At 35.1% G+C, this 26,285-nt stretch overlaps 2 protein-coding genes and 1 long non-coding RNA gene across 4 annotated transcripts in view; 1 reads left to right on the top strand and 2 right to left on the bottom strand.

Annotated features, from left to right (window-relative positions):
- Positions 1-2,735, top strand: part of LOC110441748 — a 3,642-nt gene extending 907 nt beyond the window's left edge. Inside the window, exons 1-4 of one of the 2 annotated variants that reach the window (XR_002461913.1) lie at positions 53-88; positions 946-1,077; positions 2,059-2,110; positions 2,626-2,735. This is a non-coding gene — a long non-coding RNA (uncharacterized LOC110441748). Of the gene's footprint in view, positions 1-52; positions 89-945; positions 1,078-2,058; positions 2,111-2,625 lie in introns of those variants that run through there. The other variant, XR_002461912.1, reaches the window with a different exon arrangement.
- A 6,422-nt stretch (positions 2,736-9,157) lies between these two features.
- On the bottom strand, positions 9,158-11,691 carry LOC110441751 (ecdysteroid-regulated 16 kDa protein-like). The gene is made up of 4 exons (XM_021484995.1): positions 11,585-11,691; positions 10,202-10,309; positions 9,789-9,961; positions 9,158-9,487 (listed from the first exon to the last, which is right to left on the bottom strand). Exons 1-4 carry the CDS (start codon positions 11,658-11,660, stop codon positions 9,398-9,400), a joined length of 447 nt encoding a protein of 148 aa, XP_021340670.1. The 5' UTR covers positions 11,661-11,691; the 3' UTR covers positions 9,158-9,397.
- Positions 11,692-12,914: 1,223 nt separating this feature from the next.
- Positions 12,915-17,257, bottom strand: LOC110441750 (epididymal secretory protein E1-like). The gene is made up of 4 exons (XM_021484993.1): positions 17,146-17,257; positions 15,115-15,222; positions 13,380-13,552; positions 12,915-13,103 (listed from the first exon to the last, which is right to left on the bottom strand). The coding sequence occupies exons 1-4, from the start codon at positions 17,219-17,221 to the stop codon at positions 13,014-13,016; spliced, it is 447 nt and encodes a 148-aa protein (XP_021340668.1). The 5' UTR covers positions 17,222-17,257; the 3' UTR covers positions 12,915-13,013.
- Between the last annotated feature and the right edge of the window lie 9,028 nt (positions 17,258-26,285).

Genomic DNA, 26,285 nt, shown 5'->3' with positions numbered 1-26,285 from the left:
GGGGGGAGTAACATCTTCTTCTTATGGTACATGGGCTCCATTAATGGTGATGTTTATTCGGGGGTCCTAGCACAGAGGCGTTAAAAAGGTGGTTATTTACAGTGATTAGTTTCGGGGTTTTGTGATTTTTTTTGTGCAAGGTATAGATAAAAGATAAAAGTTGGCGTATGTTTTAGCGCGTGGTGAGGGATTTAAGGGCTGCATAGGGTAAGTGTGCCTTGAAGTCCTCTAGTGTTGTGCATTGTACTGCTGCTATGGGAAGGAGATGCCATTGTGTTATTGTGTGTGGAAAGAATTAATATTTGTAGATGTCCTTTGTAGCATATATATGTTTGTATGCGTGAGGGTGTGCATGTCTGATTCAAGGGTCTACGGGTGTGAGTATATATGTTGGGTTTATAGCTACGATTTGGTGTACAATTTTGTGAAAATTGATCATCCGTGTGACAGCGCCGTGTTTGTAGTGTCGGTCATTGTAGTGCGTGGGTCATATATGTTACGGAGCTAGTGTTGTGGTATCTGTTGTATACGTATTGTAGCGTGCTGCTCTTCGTTCTGTTTTTAGTTACCCCTGGGGGAACCCCAGCGGGGACTATTCATTTTGGTTTCAGTCCCAGAGTTTTCGGCTTTCGTGTGTTTGCTTCTGTCGCAAATTACAAGCTTTTGGATAACTAGGTATCGATTTAGGAATAGATCTAACATACAACCAAAAGGCGTTCCGAATTTCAAACTGAATATGTTCCGAATATGAATCAGTCATCTTTGAGGTTCCCGAAGGGGTAGACTGTTATATTATATATTGCTATTGATTGATTGAGATTTTTATGTCTGACCAACGACTACATTTGTAAAATTTCTTTTTAAACCAATGTATTTGTTTTTGATAAAAAGTACAGGTACAAAAGCTCAATAACGTCTCTTTTTCTTTATCATCTATTCACGCAGTGACAAAAGAAAACGTCACCTAGCAAAAGGGCAAACTTGATTTGACATGCCGGGTTTGTGCTTGCCGCCGGCACCCTACATTCAAGCATACGCGCAATTTGGCGGACACAAGGGGACAAACGTAATCAGTAGGTAGGTGCCTGCACGCCTTCCCGGCGGTAACCGGCACGCCTGAATCGAGTTCGTCCAAAGTAAAAAGTTGACGACATTTATGGAAATTGCTTTTTTTTTTTTAATTCACATACCATTTTCAGCAGTCATATTATGATTTCATTCACGGCATTGTCATATTTATGTATATATATCGCTATTGCCAATACTATTCCTGTCAAAACGTAAGGACAAATGTGTTTAACTGCACTGTTGTGCATGTATATATTTCTTTTCTATGAAATCAACCAACAAAGATCCGGTCTAATTTAGGGATGTAAACAAAGTTGAGGGTATTGTGGTATTTGCAGCTCTTTCTGCAAATCATGGTTCCTTTCACAATATTTCCTAAGATCAATGATCTTTCTATCTGTAACACAGAACATTTCTCTTGAGTTTCTCCACTTCCCCTTGCAGGTTGAAGGTAACGTAGGTGTAACAATACAGGTTGAGCACAGGGACTTGTATAGACTTATATGATACATATTAGCTAGAAATATGTATACATGTATATATAGGTATTTCTAGCTAATTTTATCGTATAAGTCTATACAAGCCCCTGTAGGTTGAGCTAACTAGAATATATTACAATTCAAAAGGAAAATATTGCGATAGTGTCGCAATATAATTTCACAGGAAAAAATGGTAAAATTTTCTGATAATTGGGCTTAATGGGTGCCAAAATGCTGTCATTTAATCTGAGATCATTTGTGTGATACATTTGTATTAAATTGTATGCTAGTAATAGCCTGTATTATGGTTATTAGCATATCTATTTGACTGTTAGAACATGTTGCGATTCAGCAATATTTTATTATCGGCTTCACTTTGTGATAGATACATGTACGATATGGTCTGTGTATTGCGATAACCCCTATAGTCTATACATGCTTTGATAAACCATGATCACACTAAGTATCCCAATTAAGCATTGTAAGATAGCTGATATTTTATCATTTCCAGAATACACAAACAAAAATGGAAGGAAGTACTTCAACAGCTACAGCAATACACTGTAAGTCAAAACAATTAGTTGGTTTAATTTCTAAACTTCATGTCAGTGGACTTGTTTCAGGTATGGATTCATTTTAAGCAAGATAAAAAGTGTTTTAAGCAAAACTGCATATTTATGCGTGTTTTTTAATCGGTGATTAATTCTTATGTTTTCGGACGAATTTCCGGTAATTTTTGTGTCAGTTTACAGACGATGGCCAAACGTCTAAAATATCTTTGTGCTGTGTCCAGCAGGTCACGTAGTAACAACATATAGCTTGATAAAGTGGCTGCGCGGAAATATATAACGCGCGAAAACCAATGACTAGACGATATTGACAGTTTTACCAACAAATTATATTTACTGAGAATTGTCAACTGATAATATGGAGTTATTTAACCACCAATACAATACCAGTACAAACTAGTGATAGGGATTGGAAATTCCTTAATTATCAGCCTTTAGTTTTGGTGAAAATGATTTGCTCCAATATGCATGTTTAGTTCTCTTATATCATTTTTTTTTCATTTTAACAGTTGAAATATTTCATCCTGGCACTTTGGAATGTTTGAATGTGGAAGGCCTTGAAATTGGGATGCAGAAAACCAGGGAATGTCACAGAAATAAAAAATAAAAAACAATATTTTGCAGTGTTTTTGTTTTATGGTCATAAAACATGAAACATTTTCTTTAAGTAAATCAACCACATGCTTTCTTATTATTCCAAGTGGGTTGGCATGATTACCTTAACAGCGTGTATGCATACCTGGTCATCGTTAGACCATTTTGATTGACAGGTGGAAATATGTCAGTTGTAGCTTGGTCAATGATTTATTATACTGAAAATAATCATACAGGAGATGGGGTGACTTTCATGTAATTTTGACATATTTTTAGTTTTCTATTTGTTTAATTTGGTTTGTGTTGTGTGGATCCCAAATGAAAGAGCAGTATTCAAGTTTTGGCCTGACTAGTGCTTTGCATGCGTGTTTTTTTTTTTTACATGTGGTGAGTTTATTTTTAAGTTGCGTTTTAGAAAACCTAGGGACCTATTGGCATTGGCTGTGCTGTTGTTAATATGTTTGTCCCATCGTAGGTTATTTTGTAATGTTAAGCCTAAGTGTTTGCTGGATTCTACTTGGTGTAAAGTGTGGTTGTGAAGTTTGTAGTCATGGTGTATTTTGTTGCCTTTTGGTGTAATGTTTAGTATGTTGCATTTGTCAGGGTGAAATTTCATTAGCCAGTCCGTCTCCCATTGTCCTGCTGCGTCAATGCCATGTTGTAGTTTTAGTGTGTCTTCTTTGTTGTTTATCGTCTTGCATATGATGCTGTCGTCTGCAAATAGTCTAAGTGTACTGTATTTCATGTATTCGTGGAAGTCATTGATGTAGATGAGGAAGAGGATGGGGCCCAAACAGGTTCCTTGGGGGACCCCAGAAGTTACTTGTATTTTGTCTGATTGTTTGCCCTCGAGTACTACTGTTTGGGTGCGGAATGAGAGAAAGTTTGTAATCCATTCATGTGAGTTCCCTGTTATCCCGTACAATTTGAGTTTGTATTGTAGTCGTTTGTGTGGGACTTTGTCGAAAGCTTTGGCAAAGTCCATAATGATGTCTGTCTGTTTGTTGATGTTGTTGTTTGATGCTAGATTATGTATGAATGTGGTGAGCTGTGTTTCACAGGATCTGTAGGATCTAAAGCCGTGTTGTAGGTCATATAATATGTTGTTGTTCTCCAGATGTGTCACTGTGGCGCTTGTTATGATGTGTTCCATGAGTTTACATATGATGCAGGTTAGTGAAATTGGTCTGTAATTTGCTGGGCTATACTTGTCTTCTTTTTTTGTATAATGGGTTTACGTTTGCGTGTTTCCAATCTGATGGTAGTGTTCCTGTAGTGAGTGAGCGGGTGAAGATTTTTGTGAGAATGGGTGCTGTGATGTCACTAAATTCTTTAAGTATGCTGCCGTGTATATTGTCAGGTCCTGTTGCTTTATGTGGGTTGATGTTGTTGAGTAGTTTGTAGATGCCTTGTTCTGTTATGTGTATTTATGGCATGAGAGGGTGTGGAGAAGGTCCTTTGTCTAGTATGGGGCAGTCCTGTTCTGTGGTGAAGGCAGATTCAAATTATTCGTTTAGTATGTTTGCCTTGCATGTAGTGTCAGTTTTTAGTTGTCCGTCTTTACGTAATGCAGTTATGTCAGTGTTTTCTTTTCTTGTGGTTTTCATGTAGGAGAATAGTTTTTTTGCAGTTAAATATTTTGCTATGCAAGGGTGTGCTGGGTTCGGCTATTGGTAGGTCTTTTATCATTTTTTCTATGTAGTTAAGATATGCGTTGCGTGTATGTTTTTGTTGTTCTGATTTTGCTGATTTGTATTTCTGTATAAGTTCATGTTTTGTTTTGCTTTTCGTGCGTATTTTTTTTTAACGTTTTCTAATGAGTCGAAGGAGAGAATGTGTCATCCAAGGGAGTTTGGATTTGTATTTTATGTGTTTTTGTGGGATATTTTTGGTGACTGAATTAGTAAGCGTTGTTTTGAACATGTTCCAAAGATCGTCTGCGGTATGGTTAGGTTGTTCGTTAAGTTTTGTGTTTAGAAGTGTGAGGTCGTTTCTTATGTTGTTCCAGTCAGCTTTGTTGTAAAGGTATATGTTTCTGGGTTCTCTTCTTATTCTATTCAGTCGAACGTCAATTTCAGTGTAGACTATGTCATGGTCAGATTTGCCTATACGTGGTGTGGTTTCAGTCTTGTTAATGATTGATGGATACATATAATCATATTAAAAAAATAATTTTTAGAACTCAATTGATATCAAATTGCTTCATTGATATAATTTAGGAAGTGCTAAAGATTGTGACTGTATTTATCAATTGAATACGGGGACCAATTTATCAAAGATAACTGGAAACTGCGGAAAATACAGAGATCTTGCACATCAAATGAAATTTCTACTTACAAAAACATACATTTTGGCCAAGGTGGTGAAAAACAACTAGCTCTCTCCAAGAGAGCAAAGTCAGAATTCGCGAAGATTATGAATTGTTTTTTTGGTGTTTTTTTTGTTATTGTTTATTTTCACCATTTTTTTTACATAATATTTATGACATGACAAAATCATACATTCACATGCATACACACATACACACACACACTTTCAAGATTATGAAATATGGATGTATCAGCACTCTCAAGACGTCATCCGTTGTCCGATTTGTTCCAGGCACAAAAGCCAGACTAAATAAAATATGTGGATTCAGTACAAGACACCAAATATGATAATAATCCAATAAAAGATTACTACTGGCAATGTCAAGTTGGTCAAAGAGCTTTGGGTATGTGTGCTCCTACATCAAGTATACTTCATTAACTTCAAAATCTAAAGCAGTTGCACCCAAGGGCTAAAAAGTACCAACAAAGCTTTAAATAAGTTGTTTTCTTGAAAATCTAGAATCACCAGTTTGAAAACAAACACAAAGCCTTGCATCATTTGTTTCTTCCTTCCAAGTCTGTCATTCGAACACATTTCATACTCTTGTATCTTGCAAAACATTATATGTCAATGTCATCTGCTGTTAATACGGTGTCTGAATTAAATATATATATATATATATAGACACACGAACAAACAAGCAAGCAAACACACAATCTCTGAATTCCGTTGATAGTTGTCTATGAATCTGACAACTGATTAGGCAGTGAAATGAATGTTTTGGTGGCCCTCTTGAAAAGAAATCATCGAAACTTTTCCAAACATCTTCTTTGTTGAGTAAATATTCATTCCATGCAAACTGGAACACTTTCTCTTCTTTTCTGTCTGTTTTCAATCGTAATGATTAGACTATAAATATAGTCATGCATTTTGATGTTTAGACCATTTAGTCATTTAATCCCTTCTTTGAATATGTTCCACCACATATTTTGGATTGATTTTTTTGTCAATCGTAGTTCAGAACCTAGTCCATCTATAATCAAAATTTATTTGGTATACAAAAGTTATAAGATATTTTTATTCTAGGATGAACTCATATTTTGTCTGGAAAATATCACTGCTTGAGATGGCTTCTGTCTGTTGATTTGTCTGTACATATCTGATAAATAACCAAGCAAGTGTTTTTTTATATGTATACTGTAGTATATGATCCCTTGTTTCGGTTTCATCATCCTTCAGTGCATTGTTAGTTTGAAAATATTCGTCTTTTGGGGAAATACTCCGTCTTTTTGAGAATTTCAGATGCTTCTACGAAAAAAAAGGAACCAAGCACTAATTTGAATTTTAACGGATGTTTTTGTAGTGACAAGGTTTAAGGTTCACTAAAAGAAAATTGAAATCAAAGGAGGGGCCATTTTGGAAACCCCCCTTTACTGTTACACGACCGTGAGATTCTTTTGATGTACATCAAAGGATCAAGCTAGTATTTTTTTATCCATAAGGTGACCACACTGAGCCTTCCATTTAGCTACGAAATATTCTAGGGATGCAGAGAGCGAAAGTGAGCGTAACCCCTGGAGTGCCGAGGATACAGATAGATAGGTATATATAATTTATGACTACAGTATAAACATATGGTGATTGTATCGGTAGATATATTGTTTTTGTGGAAATGTAGGTTTTTAAAGGCTTTAATAAATAATTTATTTGGTAGATAGGTATTGCATTAAATTATATTAGTAACTTATTGCTACATAAAGGGTGATGGATATTTAAAACCAATAAATAAGTATTTTTATTGTAGTAGATTCTATTAGGTATTTGTGGCAACATTACATTGAAGGTAGGTTAGATAGGTGTTCCATGTATTATTTGTTTCCCTCTTTTTTAAAGAGAACGGAGGAGGGGGAGGGGTTAGTGTTTTATGGGGTTGACACCCAATAAATGCCTACCTACCCTCATTAAATGCCTATCTCACCGATAAAATGCTTACCTACCTTATATGCCTACCTACTCCCATTAGATGCCTAGCTTCACCCATTAATACGTAACCACACCCATCAAATGACTAGCTTACCCATTACATGCCTGCTCTGTACCCATTAAATGCCTACCTACACCAATGAAATACTTATTCCTTCTCAAAATATCCTTCTCTTAACCGCATAAAATATCCCTCTATTCCCATAAATGACATATCTATCCTTATAAAATAAACTATCTATTCCCATAAAATACCTAACAGCCGCGTATAGAATACATATTTCAATCCTAAAATACTTATCTACCCCTGTTAAATACCATAACTCTCATAATATCTACCTACAAACAATATATGTCGAGCCCCGTGAAATACTTACATTTTCTTCGCTGTTATAAACTGATACTCGGATGGAAGATACTCCATGATATATCTATCTATCTTCAACAAATACCTTTCTTACCCTATTGAATAGTTATTAACCCCATAAAAGTCATATCTACCCCAATACAATATTTACTTGTATATATCACAATACTATACCTATCTAACTCTGTAAAATATACATCTATCTAACTCTGTAACAGATATGTAGGCTTAGTTAACCTTTGTTTTAATCAGTTTATTTTTCCAAAGACTTTCAATTCTAGAAAGCAAAAACCTTGATTTCACAACCATTTCATAGAAGATTGCATCGTGTGACACAGTGCGGGTTTATAAAATAATTCTGGAACTATATGACAGTGCACTAAGAAGTTATTAATAAGTTATAATTTAAAAAAAAATAAGCATTTTAAACATTAGTCAGATAACGTTGGAAAAATTCAACACAGAAATATTATTTCAAAAATGATATTGAGATATAAAATTACAAAAATTGCAACGAATTTGCATTTCGCAACAGAACAAATAACCGATCTGTTACAAAAATGCTATATTTTGGCAGAATAAATCTTTGTTATAATTTATGACTCAACATGGAACTGGATTCTATCAAAGTCCTTGCTTTTAATATTCATAACAATATAATTTGAGTCACATCCTAAAAATATGCACATCCGCTAATGTTATATATCAATTATTTAATTAACTAAAAAGTTGCATTTCCTATAAAGGAAGACTACTTTTTTCACATATTTTTTTTTCATTATTGCTTTGTAGCATTACATGATCTGCATGACACTTGTCAGAACATTATTTATTCAGGCAATACCAACTACCCTTGTCAAATATTGGTTTCAAATAGGACATTTGCAAATATGTAATGCCATATATTTTCCCAATGAAGCTTTGTAAAAGTTGGAAAGTATACGACCTATTACGAACCCTGAAAGTATTGCCATCCATGTGCACATAAATTAGTTATTTAAGCATTAACTTATTTTTTTACGTTATTGAGCCATAACATAAAAAAGGAATGTACTCTTAATAAACCGAGAATACAAGTGAATAATGATTGATATTCAAGAGTTCTTAAGAATTATCCAAATTTCATCTGAATTGGTATTGGTACCTGAAAAAGAGATTTAAATTATTTATATTGTCGTACACGTAAATAGCATAAAAGGATGTTGTGATCATGTTTAATTATATCTGATTCGTAGTTTTAGTTATTTAGACCTTTAGTACGAACAACGCTACCCTTTTNGGGGGGGGGGGGGTCAGTGGTGCCGTAGATAGCGCACTTGCCTTTCACTAAGGCGGCCTGGGTTCGATTCCCCGACCGGACGTGAAATGGTAAATATATATATGTATAGGGTCACCTGCCTAAACGCGGGCTTTCTCCGGGTCTTCAGTTTTATAGTCAAGGATATCCTATCACATCGAAATTCATTCTTTACCATTTTTTGTGAATCCTGTCGATGTAAACTAAATAACGCTATTGATTTGGCACTTGCAGATTAACAATAATCAATTTAAAGTGTATGAGTGTTTGTGCCCTCTATCACTTGTCATCAAAAACCATGGGGAAATATCACCATAACGCACTCACATTCCAATTGGAAGGTTTCAAAAATTAAGTATTGTCAAATATGGCCATTTGTGATTTTGGTCCCTCATATTTCGGAATGGCCACCAAGCTGATTTTAGTTTTATGTCATATTATGACGGCATAACCCCAAGGTATTTACATGAAAAAACAACAAAGGTATTTATATGAAAAAACAACATTTTATCGGTGATATCCATCAGAAGGCCCAAATTGGTATACCTCTTTTGCTAATGATAATGCTGGAGACTCATTGTGATTGTAAATATTCGATAGGCTGAAGGAGATTTCTTTATGACTATATTCAGCAAAAACATCGATGACATATCTTTTTGATATTTATTTGTTTTGTAAAGCAACAGATTCAGCAATATGCATCAGTGAATTTGACTGGAGTTGTCTCCCTTCAACTGTCGGTGATGATAGCAGGGAACACTAGACACAGGAAATCTTTCTTGTTGTCATCGAGAACGGCCAACTTAACGAGAACCGAGATCTATAGAAACAAGAGAAAAAATAAAAGTTACAATAACAGTATTACATGTATCGTAGCATGCTCTAGGTTGTTATTTTTCTATGTTGACTTTTCAGTTTAAACATAACTTATATACAAATGATTACAAAATGTATTTGGAGTAAACATTTGTAAACAAATAAAGCTCCCAGTAGATACTACATCTTGCCACATATAATGCCTTATGAAGACAAAACATACCGATGATAGCTAGGTTTTCGAACATAGAAATTAAAAATATTACATTTAAAATAATTCATCATTTTGATACTTTATTAGTCACCTTTGGGTAGGTAGGATTGACATAGATGGCGATAGTATATTGTGACGAGGTTCCCGACTTTACGGGACAGACAAGATTTTTACTGGCACAACAATCCGGATTGGTAGGAAACTTGATGGGAATACCGGCAATAATACCAGATATGTCGTTTGTTGGGTGCGTCACGTCCTCACCTGTACATAAAAGGGGTATAAAGTTACTAAACTTATAACATAGATCACGATGGCAGCATTATTGGGGACAACAAACACATTTGAATGTAGGAAACGATTAAAATTACCAAAACATGATTAATAATCAAAAGTCTTATTTCCTTTTTGTTTGAAAGAAGTAGATGCAAATTTGTCTGTACTGTTTGTTTCAAACATCAGAACTCCTGCGATACAATGTACAGATCTGATACTACGACTTACTTGCGGTGTAGTTGACTATCATGGTAGCGTTTTTCCCGTGGACTAGATGACATGGTTCTGTCGTACATCCTCCAACATCTACTGAGTGAACCGTGGCACCGGTAGAGCCTACAAATAACATAAACGTGGCGATTTTATTTAACATTGTGTAAAAGTGGAGATAATTCGGATACTAATTAACATTCGATATTTACGATTGACAGTTCACCACGTTTCGTCGTCCATCTTGTTGTTTCCACATTCGGAACCTAGTTACGTAACCGGAAGTGTTCCGAGTAGCTTTTGCGCGACTATTGCACGTGCAAAGTGCCGTGTGTCTGTCTATATAAAGCGGTGGTTTTCTAGAGCTCGTCAGTCAGAAGTAAAGTCCTCGTAAGACTGTCTGACTCACTCTTTCTCTCCTTCTTTCTAGGACTCGTTAGGTAATAATGTAGGGACAGCAATAATGTTTAGTGTTAGAATTAGAAAGTAGTCTGTACACATGTCTATATAGAATTCCAACGTAGAGTCTGTCGTCTATGCTTATAGGAGTAGGCCTCGTAGCCACTAGTATTAATGAACGGTGTTGTATCGTGTGCGTAAGGGTGTGAGATATGTTATCGTGTATTGTACTGATATTTCTTTACACTTGTGTATAATAAAAGATATTGAAGTTTATATCCTTGAGTCTATGTTCATTTGCCATACTTAATGTTCATCAATTTATAAGACCCCAATGGACCCAAGATCACCGAACCTGTGTGTTGGTTTTAAAGTGGAAAACCGCTCCTTTTACAAATGTCTAAACATGGGCGGAAAACAGTCATACACAAACAAGATGTTGGTTAAGACGAACAAACTGAAAGTACGTATGCTATCAGATAGTGATTTATACTTAGAGGTACTAAACATTTACCTTATAACTTGCTACAAATAGCTATTGAGTTTTTACAGCAGTTTCACAACTCTACCACAGACCAAGTTTGTGTCATCACAGGGGGAAAAAAGAGTGTGATGAAATGCTAAAAATAATTATTCGAAGTCGTAATTCGTAAAACTCGTAAACCCGACCTTCACATCACACAAAGAAATAGATTAATTCCCTATGAAATCATGAAAGCAACTATTAAACTAGTTATCACCAACTTGCATCTTTGGAACCTTGTGTTGTAAGTTAGTCAGCAGTCGATATCTATTACGGAAGCCATGATAATCATTATTAGTTTTAGCGTGTTAATGCACCCTTATCTAACGTTATAGAGATATGTAATCTCCAAACGAACATGTGAATGATGTAACCTATCTTATTTGAGGAACTAAATAGAATATAAATCTCCTTTAAAATATTTCCACTACCTCAACTGTCAACAAAAATAGTAGAAATGTATTAAGGTCACAGCTTACCACAGTCTTTGAATGTTATAGGATTAGCCAGGGCTGAGACTAACAGAGCCGAGAGGACTACCACTGTGAACTTCATCTTGCTGCCTTTGGACGCTTTGGCCCGGTGATCTGGTCATTTATATACAGTAGTTCGACCTTCAGATCTACTCAGCCCACATCAATATGTTATCACCTCATTCCGCTATATAGTATCGTACGACAGCGTGTAACCTGTACGGTATCTTTTGACTATTATATTATCTAATCAAAATATACTGTGATGACATATTTTCGTTAAATGGGAAGAGGATACATTTTAAAAGTCGTGAGTTTAGTTACAAAGTTTTATTGCTTTGCAAGAAATGCAATGTGCGTCATAAAGAACATTTCTTTATGGTCGAAAGAATGGAAAGGTTTTTGAGGTGGCGATAGTTTATGGAAAAATTGCACCCCAACCTCAAGAGGTGTAGTTTTGTTAACCAATGGTAAAACTAAAGTAAAGGTGACCGAACACAATCGATATTCAAACGGACGATTATCAGAATGTAAGGTAAATAAAGGTAATAAATGCATTTTTAATAAAACAAACTTGTATTCCCAAAACACTCTACAGAACAAAACCAATAAACTAAAATAGTTATAAACATTCATTCTTGTGATAGTAGTTATGCACACGTAGGCGGGTTTAATTGTACTTTAAATAATAAAGTCGATCGTTTCCACAAAAAAAGGACTAAGATGATTCTACAACATCGAGTTTGGGGTATCTCATTTGAACATTTCAACTAAAAAGTATATGGAGATTAAGAAATGAAATAATGACACTTTCAGACAAGACAATTCGATATCAAGAAACTTTCGCGAATAGATTAAAATAATACTTACAGATATTATTTATTCTGATCAGAAATGACTTGTTCATTGAAGAAATATCGCTGAAGTAAAAAGGCTGACACAACATATATTGGATTACACCGATTTGGAAAATGAAGAGGACTATTGTTTTTTTAGATCAGGAAACAGCTTTCTATAAGGTTGACTGGGGGTGGAAAGATGTATGTTTTAATGCTTGAAACATACATCTATAAATATCAAACAAATTGTTATGTCGCATGGATCTATGTAGGTGCTACAGGAAGGCTGATTTAGGGATGTACACATGTGTTAGGGCGATGCAGGGATTAAGTAAGTTTTAGAGTAATGTAGTGATGTAAGTAAGTGTTAGATTGATGTATACTTCTATAATGATTTCAATATGACAGTTTTATACGTATATTGTAAATCAATAGAAAATTGAATAATTAGAAATCAGTGTATATGTTACATGTAAAATGCAAAACAAAACTATTGAAACCTTTTAATATTTATTTGTTTTGTAAATAAACAAACGTCAAAGAAAATGGCAGTTTAATCAGCTTGTATCAGTGGGTCACGTTTGAGTTGTCCCCCTTTAACTGTCGGTGATGGTGGCAGGAAACACTATACACAGAAAGTCTTTATCATTATCATCAAGGACGGCCAACTTGACAAGAACCGAGATCTACAAAAAAATGAGAAAACATTGATTTATTTTAAGTTTAGTTTAATGTTTTACAAAATAAGGAAAAGTTCATTTGTTATCTTTTTTTTTCCATTTCAAACAAAACTATATCTAAACTAAATCTTAATCTGATTACGGAACGGATCGACATATTTTAACTGATGGGGCTCCCACTACATGTTGCCTCACTACATTCCATGTTTGTTCGGGTTTGAACACTTTAATGAAATTCATCATGTTCAAAATGTCTTATTACATAAATACATGATTAATTACCTTTGGGTATTCTGGAGAAACATAGATGGCGATGCTGTACTGTGACGAGGTTCCCGACTTTATGGGGCAGACGAGATTTTTACCGGTGCAACAATCCGCATTCGAAGGAAACTTAACAGGAACACCAGCAATAATACCATATAAGGAATTCTTCGGGTGCGTCACGTCTTCACCTGTACATAAAAGGGCAAACGGTCATCAGAATAGATAATTTGCATCAAAATTGTATTATGGGTAGAAACATTTAATGATTATAACTACCAGAACACAGCAGTTTTTCTTTTTTAAACAAGGAAAGATAAATTGTAAGTACTGGTTTTGGCTCTTGAAATCAGCCAAGGACATATAGCAGCACAAATTATGGTAACAGAAATTTTGCAACTTTTCCTGCAAGAATTTAAGATGGAGGGTGTAGGTGGAGGGGGATTGGGGTAGAACACCTTACATTTGTGTTTGGTAGACATACGACCTGGCCGTGGTGTATAACGTGTCTGAAGACAGTCCCACTTGTTACAGTTCATGCCCTTTTCAGTATTACTTCCCCGGGAGTCAATGACATTAAACTTAGAACTATCCGATTGTTTAATAAGTTCATAAAAAACTAGCCCTTCCATGTTAACGTCGTCAAAATACAAAATAAGTTCATAACAAATTAGTCCTTCCAAGTTAACGTCGGCAAAATACAAAATAAGTTCATAACAAATTAGTCCTTCCATGTTAACGTCGGCAAAATACAAAATAAATTCATAAAAAATAGCCCTTCCATGTTAACGTTGTCAAAATACAAAATAAGTTCATAACAAATTGGTCCTTCCATGTTAACGTCGTCAAAATACAAAATAAGTTCATAACAAATTTGCCCTTCCATGTTAACGTCGTCAAAATACAACATAAGTTCATAAAAATCTAGCCTTTCCATGTTAACGTCGTCAAAATACAACATAAGTTCATAACAAATTAGTCCTTCCATGTCAACGTCGTCAAAATACAAAATAAGTTCATAACAAATTAATCCTTCCATGTCAACGTCGTCAAGATGTAATGTGACAAATGCTTTCACATAAGCTACAATTGATTACGTCTTAATGACAGCATGGGAAACATGCAGGCTAGATGAAAAAGGGTGTCCTATTTTCGTTATAAATAAGCACCGCTAAACATACTTCTTGTACATATATATATAATAATAAATCATTTATAAAATATAAGAACAAAAAGATATATAAATGTTTTACTCATTTATAGTGAAACACACAATTGGAAAAAGACGTACTGGCTTTAAACATTATTTTATATCTTACCACTTACATATGTATCCATAGGTTATTAAAGCATTCATATCAGTTCGGAACTGGAGATAATTTTAGTCAATATATTATTCCGCAACGAAGGAAAACGAATATACCATTTTATATTTTAACTGGTCACAATCTCGGTACGGATTTAATGACTTCTATTCAAAAATGTGCTTCCCCACTTTCATTTCTTTTTATAACACAATACTACTGTAACAAATACCAATACAGCAACTGGTGGAATGAAGAATGTTTAAGTAAATCATGACTACATTTCTTTGAAATTAAATTTATTGCAAGTAATACTAATGATTCTATGGTAAAAAACGTCAAACTGATTACACTGTTCATAATACCTGCAGGAATCTATAAATATTAAGCCGAGAGCTAAGTTATATCTTGTTACAATTGTTTAATTACAAAAATCAGCTACTACTTACTTGCGGTGAAGTTGACTACCATGGTAGCGTTTTTCCCGTGGACTAGATGACATGGTTCTGTCGTACATCCTCCCACATCTACTGATTGAACTTTGGCACCGGCAGAACCTACAAATAACATAATTGTGGTGATTGTATTTAACATTGCCTACAATGTCATGATATCCTATTCCTGTTCCAATATTAAGTTTCATGTTAAAAGCCAGATCTGCTGGATCCGAAGGTATTAACAAATATGCCCCTTCACCAAAACGATGGCTTTGGAAAACAACTTTTGGATAATTTATTTAAACAACTACCAATCATTTTAGTCACATAACCAACGATCATAACAATACGCTGGCACCTTTGGAAGTAGGGATCCCCACTTTACTGCTTCAGTAGGTCATAACCAGTTAGTTCTTTTCATCAGATTCAAAATATAGGGCTAGGTCATTATAGAACAGGATTTCCATATTGAAAAAATCTGTCCGTGTATAGAAAAATGAAAAGAAGGCTTTGCTATTAAAGTCTTTGAAGAAGAGCTTTAGCTCGAATTGTTAAAATGTTTATTTGGTAGTTACAAGTATATGTTCTAGTTATAAAAGTCAATATTGTAAAAGTAGGTCACTGCTGTTCTGATAAAAATAATCAAATATCTTTTTTTTTCTTTTCTGTATCACATTTATTTCTTTAAGTTGTGTTCTGATTCATCATATTGACACATGCAAGCGCTATTATCAGAAGTTTTAATAGTAAAAGGAATGTAACAGGGCATCGAAATAGAAACTATTAGGTCTTGATCTATTGATATTTTAAATTCAGATTACTGTAGTTGACTTATTTTTGTTTTCTTCATTATTTGTTTGCATTAACATTTTGCAAGAATTTTCAGAAATGATTAAATAACACTTATATTTGCACTAGAAATAAATTTGTAAAGTTAATTAGTAATAAAAATTGTAACAGTTTTCGGTAGTAGGACGGGGGTTCCTAAGGGATGGCGACCTATGTAAAATGATATGTTAACGTCTAAATATGATTTGATAATAAGTTAACAAACTGAGGGAGCAGTTGTGTTAAGATAGGCCGTTGGTTCCTGACAATCTAGATATTTTCACAAACATCTATGTATATGACTACAGTAAAAAAACCGTTTCATGAAATAAAAAAAAATTCCAGTGTAATGTTAGAACAAGCTTTTCAAGACCTCATTTACTCGTAAAATGTGCGTGTATCAAATGGTATGAATACTTTACATATAAACAAACAAATATTCACTTAATGGCAATCTAGGGAGTAAATTATGTACGATATTCTACAGTTAGAGTAGCAATATTTGGACCCAATTTCGTCCACTATCGAGTGTGAGTATCTTATAGATAACCTAGGTCAAATACGGACGACTTACCGAGGCCAACACATGTGCTAATCTTTCGTTCTACTGGACTTCGACCTCGTTCAAGGAGGTGAACTCCACGTTTATAACCCTGATATTAGTAACTGTATATAAACTTTATAACTTCTATATATACTACGGGGTTTTCCTTTTTTAGCTAGAACAAACTTTTGAATATTTTAACGCAAATAATGTAATATGATGGTAACTATGACCATATCAGGGGGAAATAGATATAGACAATAATGACATATAAGGTCATTTTTTATCGTTTAATAAGACAAGCAAGTGTACAAAATTAAAACTTTTGGTGAAGAAGGAATGTCAATATTGATGCAAAGTCTTGCTCAATAACAATTTTTCCATAGTCAATGAATTCTTTAGATCCATAGTTTTACGATAAATACTTCAAACCCAAATTTTAAGAGAATGCTCGCAATTAAAGTAATAAAAATGACGATGCTTCACATATAAATCTATGGAAGGTGGCGGTTTTAAATGTTTGTCTGGTAGCCTTGCGCACCTCCGTTCCAGATAATTCTAACAATAATTCAATGGTAGCTGACATTAAAATGCAAAAAGGGCCGTTTTGCCGCCACAAGTTTGGAAAGTATATTGACATTAATCTAAATAGGAATTTATGCACCACTTACCGCAGTCTTTGAACTGAATAGAATTAGCCAGCGATGTGGCTAAAAGAGCTGAAAGGATCACTAGTGTATAAGCCATCTTGCTGCCAGAAAGAAATTATCAGTGCTGGCTAATCTATATATAGATTGTGTGACCTTCACACCTCACCCCATATCGCTACCAATCACCTTATTCTGCTGTGTAATCGTACGACAGTCTGTACGATAACATTTAGATTCGGACGTGTACAGATTCCTCTACAAGCAGACTCTCACGTAACCTAAAATTGAAGGGTGATCGACCGAGGTTTCACTATGTATTAGATTTTGTATTAGAGTGACATACCGCCGAAGAAATATTTTATATGAACAAATGAACAAATGTTCTGGTTATCCTGTCCTCCATCCGTACAGGTTGAGGATCGAGAACAGAATACAACTGCTGTTACAAACTGTATATATCGTAAGACGCCACTGATGTGTGAACCCCTGCAGAATTGGGGATTTGCTTTTGTGTCCTCTACTTGGGGACACAAAAGCGATGAAAGCAAATACTCAATGTAATGGGGACCATTACAGAAGTCCCCAAACGACCCCTTTACTACGAAAGTATTGCTGAAGCAGAAAAATGGACGTTACGGTGGTATTCGTGGCGTAATAAAGTACCTATATACCAATGTTCATGAAAATCAGACGATTTTAAAATTTGGACCAATCAGAGGCCAGGAAATGGTGGCCATTTTGTTGAAACCGGAAATGGACGTAACAGTTGTATCTGTGGTGTCATATTGTACCTATATACCAATTTTCATGAAAATCGGACAACATTTCAACTTTAACCTTTTTTGTTGCCACCTCTTTTGGCCATTTTGTTTTAAGAATCAGAAATCGAGTATGCGTATTGCCTCTTATACATGAACACACATGTTAAGTTACGTTCAATTCCTTTCGGTAGTTTTTGAGAAAAATGGCGGAAACCTCCCTGGCGGAAGAAAGTGAAAGAAAACGGGATAATAATAATAACCAGAATTGCAATTGCGAGCAATTGTGGAAGTCACCCCTTCCCAGCAAAGTACGCAGCCATTTTGTTTTTTCACAAACCCAACATTGCAGTTGTGTTCGTAGTGCCATACTTCACCTACATACTAAATTTAATCAAAATTGGACAATGTTTAAATTCTCACCAATCAGAGGCCAGAAAATGGCAGCAATTTTGTCGAAATGTGAAACTCAGGTTACGAAAGTGACCGGTGACCTATGATATTCCTACATACCAAATTCAGACAATATTAAAAATTTTACCAATCAGAGGTCAGAAAATGGCAGCCATTATCTTTTTTCACAAAACGAACACCGCAGTTGTGTTCATAGTGCCATACTTTACCTACATACCAAATTTCATGAGAATTGAACAATATTTAGATTTCGACCAATCAGAAGCCTGTATTTTGCCGCCATTTTTAATCCAAAGTCAATTTTTTTGTCGAAAAAGAGTGCTGTGACATTATCATCCCTTTCACTAAGTTTCATTATGTTCCATCAAATAAAACGAATGTTATTACTGCATATGATTTCGGCCAATCAGAGGCAGCGCCGGCCATCTGGGATGGTGGACCTGGAAAAAAAGAGTAAGATGCACAACTACAAATCATACTGATTATGTATGCAAATTATGTTAGAATCCCATTAGTAGTTCCTAAGATTAAGCGCGGAAGTGGAATAATAAGAATAAGAATAAGAATAAGTAAGAAACGGAGCAAAAACAAAAAAGTCCCCCCCCCCACTTTGTTTGCGGGACTTAATAAAACTGCTTCACCAATTTTAATAGTTCAGATCTTTATATTTCTCTCCACCTCTAACTACCTTTTATTTCCTAGCGTCTTGCTTGGCAATACATCTCTTTTGGCTTTATTTTTGAGCGTTCGCCGAGGTGAGGAATGCACTGCAGGGTTCTGTTCCAAAGCCAAGACATACCGAAGGCCTTAAAATGATAGTTGTTATTCCTCGCGTAATGTTCGGCATTTGAGGAAATAGCAGCAACTGATTCACCCGTTGTCAGTATAATAATATGACAGGGCGGAAAATCAAGGAGATAGCACTATAAAGTCGGCATCAGATCCACGCTATCAGAAGGAGGCGAATACACCAACATAAACCTGTCTCCGGCACACATACATGCACGCATAAACAACATACATGGATGCACTTCCTTTAATGACATGTTAACAGGACGTTAAACAAAAAATTAAACCAAACTGAACTATCCTGTCCTGTCATTCAAAAGGAGATTGTTCATTGCTTTTGCCAATTTTCTACGATCTGATTTTTGATTAAGCCTTGATAACATTTCGTGACAATTTTAAAAGTGAGGACGATTCATTCGGTTAAACCCACAGTATGATGGGTCAGAAGCAGTGTTAATAAAGTAAATGTCCTGCTTGTTTATATATTTGGTATCAATGGAATCGTTAATGGCTTGCATATAAATATTGTTGACAATAAAAAACAACATTACGCGACCGGCAAACTTTAAATGCAACCAACATTTTGAAGGGAAAAAAATCATTGTCTCGAAATGAAATGGAAACCTGCGATGATTATAAAATATATTAGATTGTTTGTTAAACGTAGAAGATATCAATTATGCAAATTATTTAGAAAAAATGGACCCTGCGGCACCATCACTGGAATACAATAGTATGCCTGCCGATGATTCTTCTACTGCGTGACTAGAAGTGTAACACCGATCAGACTTTATAACCTCATGACGCCTCTTTTCGATGGAATTGCAATTGACCTATCCTAACTTTGAAAAGAGCTTATAATTTACCAAATTATAGAATTTTCCAAATATAAATTGCTATCTACAAAAAGAAGTAATTTATATCAACTGCAACAAGGTAATGGAATGTTCTAGAATCGGTTATAAAACCAGCCCCAACCCTTTAGACATTGGATTATGCTAAAATGTTATAGAAGGGCGTTACATTGGAAAAATAACGCTATCTTTCAGTTGATTGAAACCTTATATATTCCTCGCCAGGCTTTAATCTCATTGAAGTAGTCTAAATGAAATACGGTTATTCCCCTATACCTCTATTTTCACATAGGTTTCGGATTGTTTTATACTTGCCTTGTAATTAATTTGACCTTTTAACCTTTATAACCTTTTATGAATGGAATACCCCCCTGGAACACTACTTTTTACTCTATTTGACCTTCTGTGTAACTTTTTGAATTTAAAAATAGTTACATCGATGCCTCGTATTTTTATGGACAATATTGAATATAATACTGACATCTAGTACATATTTAATATATTATTTAACAGTTGGGTAACTGTCTGAAATTTACTAGATGAAAAGAATGCACAACACCAATGATTAAGCGACAGATGTGTTACATAGTGAAAACAACAAGCCTAATAAATGATGTGGCCCCATCAGCCTGTATCGCCACATTGCTGCGCTGACACACGGACCGTGTCCGACGTCTGATGATATCAATAGAAACGTAGTTCCACCAGTCATCAATGACTGGGTTACCTAGCTGATTTTGACTTCTTCAAGCTCGTTTCCCTAGTACATCCGAACCTGTTCTTAAGGTGACAAACATGGGTACGTTACAGCCCAGTTTAACGATTGACATTGTTTAGTCGTGTTGCCTAAGTTTCCTTACTGGAAAATGGCGCCTGATCCTTGACTTTGCAAAACGGGTCAACGACAGGTCTCTCTCTTTTCTAGCCGGTAGGAACACTTTACCTACTGATGGGTTTTAATTCATCAAACAAACGGATACAAAACAAATAGTTAACAGGTTGTCTACAGGGAAACGTAGAGTATTAACGTTCCCGATTTTGTTAAATATCGGTCACTTGTTTTTAATTCGGTTCTTACATTATATCTTTCTCATCTCGTGTACACATTATTAATATATGCATGACCTTTACATGACTGGGTCAACCGATTGGTCATGAACCAGTTTTACAAGGATTTTTTTGTTTCGCTATCAGTGACCTAATGCCCGCATGATATAGTACTGTTATCGTGTTTGTCGTGAGCCCCTTCTATTCCGACATGTGTGCACATATATGTACGTGCGCCGCCTGTTGTCTTAAATCCCAATTAAAGGTAAGAGGTATTAAACATACCGCCTAAGTAACAAGCACTTCTTTCCTTTTCTATCAGAATTTTAACTTAAAAATCAAATGCTCAAACCAATTCACTTGGTTTCACTAATGGCAAGCACTACCCTCCGAAGGAGGATGGGTCTCTTGTATTTGCAATTTTCTGAAACTCTACAGATCATATTATTTTTTCACGATGGTGATAAATTGTCAAAATATATAATTATATTGTACAATGTGTAATACATGTACGTATATATATCTACATATATCCCCTAATGCCACATACACTATATTTTTTTTTATAGATTTGATCCTTTGATGTATATCAAAAGAATTAAGCTCTAACATGACAGTGGAAATGACTGGCTTTTAAGTCGGCTATCGCTCCTCTGTGATCTTGAAAGCATACGTATCAACATAGCCGTTGATCTTTTATTTTTACATGAGGCCAATCAAAAGGCTAGCCGGGCACCTTCCATTTTGCTTTGACATTTTCCAGGTGGATGGAGCACAACGGAAACCCTCTTGAATACTCCTTCTGTCTCGATACATATACAAACATTTACCAAATAACACAGTAGTTGTCCATACCTTTTAAATGTTTTATGCACCTTTCTTAATAGTATGACCTTATCTTGGCCATAGACTAGTTCTTAAAGTTTAAACAACGGACAGGATTGTGAATTTTATTTACATTTGTACCTCTAGCCCAGGAAACATTTCAATTTCATTCCATTTTCCTGTTTCCTAAAAGATTCTGTTACTCTCATATATATATAATTATATAACAACTCGTTGTTGAGAATTTTTCTTTTTATGATATTTCTTCGTCCGTAAGGAAAAAAAGGATTAAATGTCCATGTAAAGGAAGTAAGTATAGAAAAAATAAGATTAACGACCGACTAAAAAACTAGCTGCTTTAAGCAGCTAGTTTTTTAGTCGGTCGTTAATCTTATTTGTTCTATATATATATATATATATATATGATAAAAAAAAGGATTAAAAGTCCATGTGAAGGAAGTAAATAGTAAGTAGAAAGAATATATATATGTATAGTCATGTACTTTGGATGTTACAGCTTCTCCTGTTCCTTAAAAGGGCCAATTTAAAATTAACCATTGTTACAAAAAGTACAGAGAATTAAATTCCTTTCTAAAGTGACCGAACTATATGTATAAATACATCATTACAGAAATACAATGTCACAATTCGGAACAATACGACACCAGCGGAAAACGAGGACACCAAAACAATACAAAAACAACAACATTAACCCGCCAAAATCTGGAAGAGGAAGATGAACCTGAGTCACAAACATCGGACTGCACCTTTGTGAGAGATACAGCATGCCATAAATAAAATGCACCATACAGATGTATTGTCCTTCTGGGACTCATCGGTAATACTAGCGGCCAAGAGGTTGGAAATACACATTTTTGATATAAAAACTAGTTTAGAAGCAGAACAGGAGCTGTGTAAATCATCTTAATTAAATCAATTGAACCAGGAGCTACGGTAAAATGTGTTTGTATGTGGCACACTTCAATCATTATGTCTTAGGTACAAGGGACCGGGAATCAAAACATATTGAATAAGCGTTTTTATAAAAGTAGCCACTGATATATCAAGTCATGATTCAAAACCGATCGAAGGGAATTGGCGTTTCCAAGGCATTAGCTAACATTATCACACTGTTGAAACATAAATCTACATGGCTATTAAAACATTAAAAAACCTTGGACAGCATATCAGAAAACATGAAAGCATGTCAAATAGAAATAAGTACATGAATAAGCGCCAACATGATTTAGCTTAATCGGGAAAAACAACACTAATCGGCTTTTCTACCAGGTGGCAGCAAATATAGGCTCCTCAGAAAACGGTCAAAATTAATTTGGCAGTCCGAAATATCTCAAGGTGTATCTCGATTGATACAATTTCGAAACCTTGTTACTACCAGCTCAGGAACGATGAATGTACTCGGCGGTTTATCATATAAAACGTAGGTCATTTAACCGTATGGGTTAAGGTATACCCTGATAAAATCTGATACATTAACTAGCTTTCTGGAAAGAGTCTGGTTACTCGTTATTCAAGCAGAGCATACCACACCAGTGTTATCTTAATTGGATTGGTGAAGTTACACTGGCTCCGTGTCGGTAGAATATTGAATTATTCTGAAAGAAATTGAATCTTAGAATTTTGATCCCTTGAATGTCTAATCCTAAGTTTCAAACTAGGGAAAAAATAGCTAGTAGTTAAATGCAGCTGGGAAATTCTTGGAAAAATCGTCTATTATGACATGTTTTATGCAGTTCGCAATCCATCGTTTTAATGTAAAAACATGCAGGACACTAAGTGAAACAGTTCCACAGTTGTAAAGGAGCTAGGAACACTTTATCTGCCACCACATTCACTGCTGTCGGAACATATTTATTGTCTTGTGACATTTCACAACCGCTGATTCATTGAGGGAGAAACCACTTTAACCATCCACTTACCAAACTCAAGAAGTACGATAGATTTTTTTTTGGTTTAAAGTCAATGTTTAAGCCTCATTAGCACAGACGACATGTACATACCATGTCATTCACACGAAGATCAGCAAACAGCATGTTAATTGTATAGTGAGGATTTATAAAGCTTATCTACTTACGCCACTTCCTGTCACATGTCCATCTAGATCGATTATTATACATGTGCTGTAAGGCATGTTAAAGACTTTGTTTGCCTACCAAATGGGATGTTCTTTATTTTTATGAAGTGAGATATTTATACATAAAATATTGTATTACTTTTTTAATAAACCTTTTCGGTAGAATTCTCTGGCTAAATAGTAAAAGCAGTCATGACTCAAACACGAATCTTAACAGTTACTCCTAATTTTTAAAATAGACTTCAGAGCAGGATCTTTATATTTTTGTCAGTTTTATATTAGAGAGGTTTAACACTACGGCGACCTAAACGTTTATACAATAGCGGGTAAATAATGTGACATTTAGATTCCGAATTTATAAATGGCGCCAGTGAGTCTTTTGATGTGTTTGTTCACTACATGACGACATTTTGCATTGTTCCGCGTGTTGCTATTGGCTTTGTTTAATTTCCCTCTTCATTAAAGATGGGATGCAATTAGGCATGCTACACGGTACACGTACACGTGAACAGACAAATATGTAATCATGATATTTAGTTGCACGCATACATGTACATGTAGATACATGTTTCAAATATGTTGCCGTTCACGCTTCAGCGTGATAACTGTCCGATGACAACCATTGTTTGGTTCCTTCAACATCTAGACAAATGTAACATATTTGAGATCCATTATGTTTGATCTTCTTATTGCATGGCTGACATTACAAATTCTTTGACGCTTTAGCAAACAATGGCGGCTTCTTTTTGCGACGTTCGACCGCGTCACTATCAGAACAATGTGCCAATGCGTGTACATATCGACCGTTATAAATGAATAAATATGTTCGAAGTGCTACTAATATTACTTAATTAAAAATTCACAAGCGATGAAAAGAAGAAAATGTTCACTGCGTATTTTTTTTAAATTTACCAATAAATCGATGTAGATTCACTGGCACTATATTATCCTAGCAACCACGGCTACCGTAGTTACCAACCCGCTTTGAATGTTTCTTTCGTTGTATAGCATTTAAACATTATTTATGATGTAAATATAAGGATTGACCTTCATTGTGATGTCGTATATTGTAGTATGAACGCAGTTAGCAACGAACATACTCTTTGTAGCGCACCATAGAATATGTTCGTTGCCAACTGCGTTCATACTAGCGAATACGCCGTCAAAATGAAGGTCAATCCTTAAATACAAGTATGACAAAAAGGGAACGGCTTTTCCATCGTATTTGATGGGGCGTACTTCGAATTCCACCTTTCTGCTTCTTGTTTTCAATTAACATTGTAATTTGTTTATCGCTGACAATGAAAACATTTAATGCATTAAGAAATCCACAAATAACCCATAAAAGATACATAAAATATATTTTAAAAAATCAAAGCAAAATGGCGCTGGATGGTTGCGACATTTAAAGGTCGTTGATGAGATTGCACGTGCGATTTGGCACACATTCATGTACGATTCAGTATACGTGTCCTATTTGGATCATGTTTTCGTTCACAGTTAAAGAAAAGGAAACCAATAGGCAAATATAATTATAGTATTCAGTACTAGAACAAGAGATAGAAATATTGAAAATAAATATTGAAAATAATTGAGCTCCAATGAGGAGTTATAGAAGGTTTACAGTATCGTGACGCGGAAACAATGACTGTCTGGGGTCTTGGAATTATCTCAGGGCAACTCCAGAGACCGTTAAATAATTGCTTTAATAAAGCTCATAAATCCAGCGGATCGGTACAAAATGTCTACAGGGGATTGCCATCTTTGGTAATAATGAATAAATCGTGTATGCAGAGATTGTTCGTGGAAACATTTAGTAATAAGTGGTGGAAGTGATTTTGTTATTGTTTCTAATAAGCTGACCACAGTTATTTGTCCCAAGACTATTGTCGCCGTCCGGATGCAAACAGGCTTCATACCCAGACGAGAAATAGTTCGATATTGATATGTTGTTTCATATTTATAATATTAGATCTTATTGTAATGTTGAGGATGTGTCTCTTGATAACAAAATATTTTAGAGCAATTTTTTTCCCTTAAGGAGATTTGTACGATTTTTACGCGCGGGGGGAATTTGCGCGGAAACGTTATACCAGTAAATTAGCCTTTCACGTCAATTTCAATGTGTTAAGCTTATCTGAGGAGGGATTCACCGGTATGAGCCTCCTCAGCTGACACTAAAGTGTGAATCATCTTTCATACGGGGAGGAACACAAAGTGTTAAAATGTTATATATATTTCCAATGTCAGGCAGGGAAAGGTTGTAAATGACGTCACTTAATTACGCAGTCTTAGCTTTTTAAAACCTATTTATTACTAAGGCAGAGTAAACCAACACTTTCTATCCACGAGAGAGAATTAATATTATCTTAAGTTATT

This window comes from Mizuhopecten yessoensis, unplaced genomic scaffold, assembly GCF_002113885.1.
Source record: "Mizuhopecten yessoensis strain PY_sf001 unplaced genomic scaffold, ASM211388v2 scaffold716117, whole genome shotgun sequence".
NCBI classification, from domain to species: Eukaryota; Metazoa; Mollusca; class Bivalvia; order Pectinida; family Pectinidae; genus Mizuhopecten; species Mizuhopecten yessoensis.
This window is presented reverse-complemented; position numbering and strand designations above follow the sequence as displayed.

Coding starts and splice junctions, on each gene's coding strand:
- LOC110441750 (XM_021484993.1), bottom strand. CDS start 17,221: ATGGCTTATACACTAGTGATCCTTTCAGCTCTTTTAGCCACATCGCTG. Junction 15,223..17,145: donor TATTCAGTTCAAAGACTGCG/GTAAGTGGTGCA, acceptor TGTTATTTGTAG/GTTCTGCCGGTGCCAAAGTT. Junction 13,104..13,379: donor TTTCTCCAGAATACCCAAAG/GTAATTAATCAT, acceptor ATTTTTTTGTAG/ATCTCGGTTCTTGTCAAGTT.
- LOC110441751 (XM_021484995.1), bottom strand. CDS start 11,660: ATGAAGTTCACAGTGGTAGTCCTCTCGGCTCTGTTAGTCTCAGCCCTG. Junction 9,962..10,201: donor GATAGTCAACTACACCGCAA/GTAAGTCGTAGT, acceptor TTTTATGTACAG/GTGAGGACGTGACGCACCCA. Junction 9,488..9,788: donor TCAATCCTACCTACCCAAAG/GTGACTAATAAA, acceptor TTGTTTCTATAG/ATCTCGGTTCTCGTTAAGTT.